The 3,023-nt window shown below is 35.3% G+C and overlaps 1 protein-coding gene across 1 annotated transcript; it reads left to right on the top strand.

Annotated features, from left to right (window-relative positions):
- The first annotated feature begins 38 nt into the window (after positions 1-38).
- On the top strand, positions 39-2,435 carry LOC108759360 (uncharacterized). The gene is made up of 4 exons (XM_018504742.1): positions 39-813; positions 970-1,153; positions 1,233-1,400; positions 1,786-2,435. Exons 2-4 carry the CDS (start codon positions 1,082-1,084, stop codon positions 2,191-2,193), a joined length of 648 nt encoding a protein of 215 aa, XP_018360244.1. The 5' UTR covers positions 39-813; positions 970-1,081; the 3' UTR covers positions 2,194-2,435.
- Positions 2,436-3,023: the final 588 nt, after the last annotated feature.

Raw genomic sequence — 3,023 nt, 5'->3', positions numbered from 1 at the left:
CAGCCATGTTGGCTAGATAGTCGTTATGAGACGTTCGAAGAGGACGGACGTGTCGAACCACGCGGCTTGCGAGATTGCATCATAAAGCGTAATTCGGTACAAAACAGGTATCACGACATGCCGTATCGTTGCTAGTCTGTAATTAGACGACGCGTAACGCGGAATAAAGTGTGTAAATCGCGTAATAGGGAAAATATCCCTTAGTGACCGCGACAGCGCGGAAATTGGCGAGTAAACGCCCAAATCGGTAATAATACGTGCGCGGCACGGCTACCGGATAACCGACGCGAGTAATTAGCGCGGTATTAACGAGGTCATAACCCCAGCAACTCGTTGTGCGCAGTAGGTGACGAAATATCATGCCACCTTGTCGGGCGGCCATCTTGTGTAACGGCCATTTCGTCGTGAGTGCGACGCGACGCGACAACAAAGGTTAGAGGGAGACGTCGTAACAAAGGAGAGATAGTCTTATAGTGTGAATCTAGTGTGAGTGAGCGAGTTGTGTGAATGCGGGCCGAATAAATAAATTATTGGTGTTGTTTTAATAAAGATTCTATAAGTTGTTACACCAAACGAGCCCCACGCGTAGTTATTTCGCGAACATCACCATAACCATAAATAATTATACATCGCTGCACTTCGACGGAGAAATTTCCGGAACACCAGACATCTCTACCAAAGGGCCAATCGAAGCAAGGCGTAGAAGGAAGTCACCAATAAGGGGACGTCGCGCGTGCTGAGCCCGATTCCATGGTACAACCTGGATTCAACATCCTTCTCTGTTAGATGGGAAAACAGAGTGGCGACCGTAAGGTAAGACAGATTACCTATGAAATAACACGAATTAATTATTTAAATAACGGAATACCCGAGATCGCAAAGATCCGACATAGTGATCCGGTCACAACCTAACCTTTTCTTGAAAGGTGTGTTGATTTTATGACTCTTTAGAGAATTTTTTTTATGCAGGAAGTGCTGTGTATTTGGCTGTAAAAATGTATACAAAAAAGGGAAACACCAAAAAAAAGAAAATTCATTTCTTTGCTTTCGTTATTTCCCATCAAATTCTGACATAAGAAATATGTGGATCACTAATGTGAGACAAATAAATGGATATTCTTGGCAGCCTATGAATTCATCAGTTGTATGCTCTGTGAGTTATAACTTATATAGCTAAAATATTTTTTATAAGATGTTTCTTTTGTTTCATGATTTTATAATATTTTTTCCAGAAGCATTTTGACGTTTCTTCTTGGGAGAAAATTAGAGAGGATGGGAAGAGGAAGCTTAAATTCGGTGCAGTGCCTTCTATTTTTAATAATCTTGCGCAGATATCTGCAAATGATCACATCTATTCACGAACATTGAAAGATATTACTAACACAAGGACATTTTTACCGGTAAGTCTACACGTATCAAAAGAAAATATTATAAACATTTTATTTTTTATATTTTTTAAATTTGTCATCAGTATCTTTCTAATTTTGAAGATATATGCTAATTTTAAATATTAATTATAAATATTAATTATAAATATATGTGTTTTATATATATGTACGTATACACACAAATGGAAACAAATAAATCACATTTATCTGGTTGTGATCACACATATTCAAATAAAGCAATCTCCAATAATAAAACTTTATTGACATTTGCTGATAGTTCTGTAAGTTATTTTTTGATATTTTCATACATTTGATACCTTTGAATTTTTATAATCATCACACACTCTAGTAAATAAAAAAATTCCTAGTCTTTGATTCAATTTTTTTATATTTTCAGATAAAGAAAACGTCTGTAAGTATTTCAACAAATACGATAGAAAAGAACATATCAAAAACACCAGAAGTTGAGTCAGATCTTATCGATAATGGAAACTCTGATATTATATTAAATAATTCAGATATACCTACAAATACATGTACTATTATACCAAGTAATGCTTTGAATAGTCTTTCGGAATTGATGGAAGAAGTTGACAATGCTGTAACTGTTCAAACTATCAAAGAGCAAAATATAGATAATATGACTGTGTCTTTAAAAAAGGAAAATGAGCAACTAAAAAAAGAATTGGCAAGAGTTAAGAAAATTGCTGATAAGGTGCATCAAGAAAATGAGACGTTACGAAAAAGCAATAAAAAGTTACGTCGAGAAAAAGAAAGTTTTACTAATATAAAAAAAAATAGATGAAAACGAATTGCAAATCTTGAATAAAGATCAAAAGAAGGCAATTTACAGAAAAAATTACCAAGGTTTACAATGGAAACCAAATACTGTGAAACAGGCTTTAATTTTAAGATTAAAATGTGGATCATCAGGATACAAAGAGGTACAAAAGCATATTCCTTTACTATCTATCCGGACTTTACAAAAAAAAATAGAACATATTGAATTCAGACCAGGAATTTTACAACAAACTTTTGATTTACTTGCGGAAGAAATTAAACATAATACAGAAGATTGGAAAGATAGTGTACTAGCATTGGATGAAATGTCTATTGAACCAGGAGAAATGTTTGATCCTAGTACAAAGGAATTTATCGGAAAAACTATGCTTGCTTCTCATTCCGGTGTCGCAAACAAAGTTTTGGTCTTTCTTCTTGGTGGCATTACTGTTCGATGGAAACAAGCTGTTTGTTTTCACCTAACTGGCTCTAAAGTAAAAGATGCAGACGAAGGTGCTACAGGACAAGCATATGCAAACGTAATCAAAGATATCATAGACCGTGGTGAAAGAATTGGCCTACGTATTCATTGTGTTGTGAGTGATATGGGTCCTGACAATAGAAGCATGTGGAAGACTGGAAGGCTTTTGGCATCATGGCAAATCGATCTAAAGTGATATCTAGTATGCCTCATCCTGTTAGATCTTTATCTCGATTATATATAATGCCAGATGTTCCTCATCTGTTTAAATCCATTAGATCAATGATTGTAAACAATAAAGTCCTTTATGACAATCTTGTGTTTCGCGGGTTTTCTCCGTGTTCAAATCCATTCTTGGAATGCCAACGTTTCGT

Source organism: Trachymyrmex cornetzi, unplaced genomic scaffold (assembly GCF_001594075.2).
Source record: "Trachymyrmex cornetzi isolate Tcor2-1 unplaced genomic scaffold, Tcor1.1 scaffold1808, whole genome shotgun sequence".
Lineage (NCBI taxonomy): Eukaryota > Metazoa > Arthropoda > Insecta > Hymenoptera > Formicidae > Trachymyrmex > Trachymyrmex cornetzi.
The sequence above is the reverse complement of the archived record's forward strand: the minus strand, read 5'-3'. Positions and strand labels throughout refer to the sequence as shown.

Excerpts from the sequence above, each read along its gene's own strand:
- LOC108759360 (XM_018504742.1), top strand. The coding sequence starts at position 1,082 with ATGTGGATCACTAATGTGAGACAAATAAATGGATATTCTTGGCAGCCT. Across the intron at positions 1,154-1,232 it reads ATTCATCAGTTGTATGCTCT|AAGCATTTTGACGTTTCTTC; the intron begins GTGAGTTATAAC and ends TATTTTTTCCAG. Across the intron at positions 1,401-1,785 it reads ACACAAGGACATTTTTACCG|ATAAAGAAAACGTCTGTAAG; the intron begins GTAAGTCTACAC and ends TTATATTTTCAG.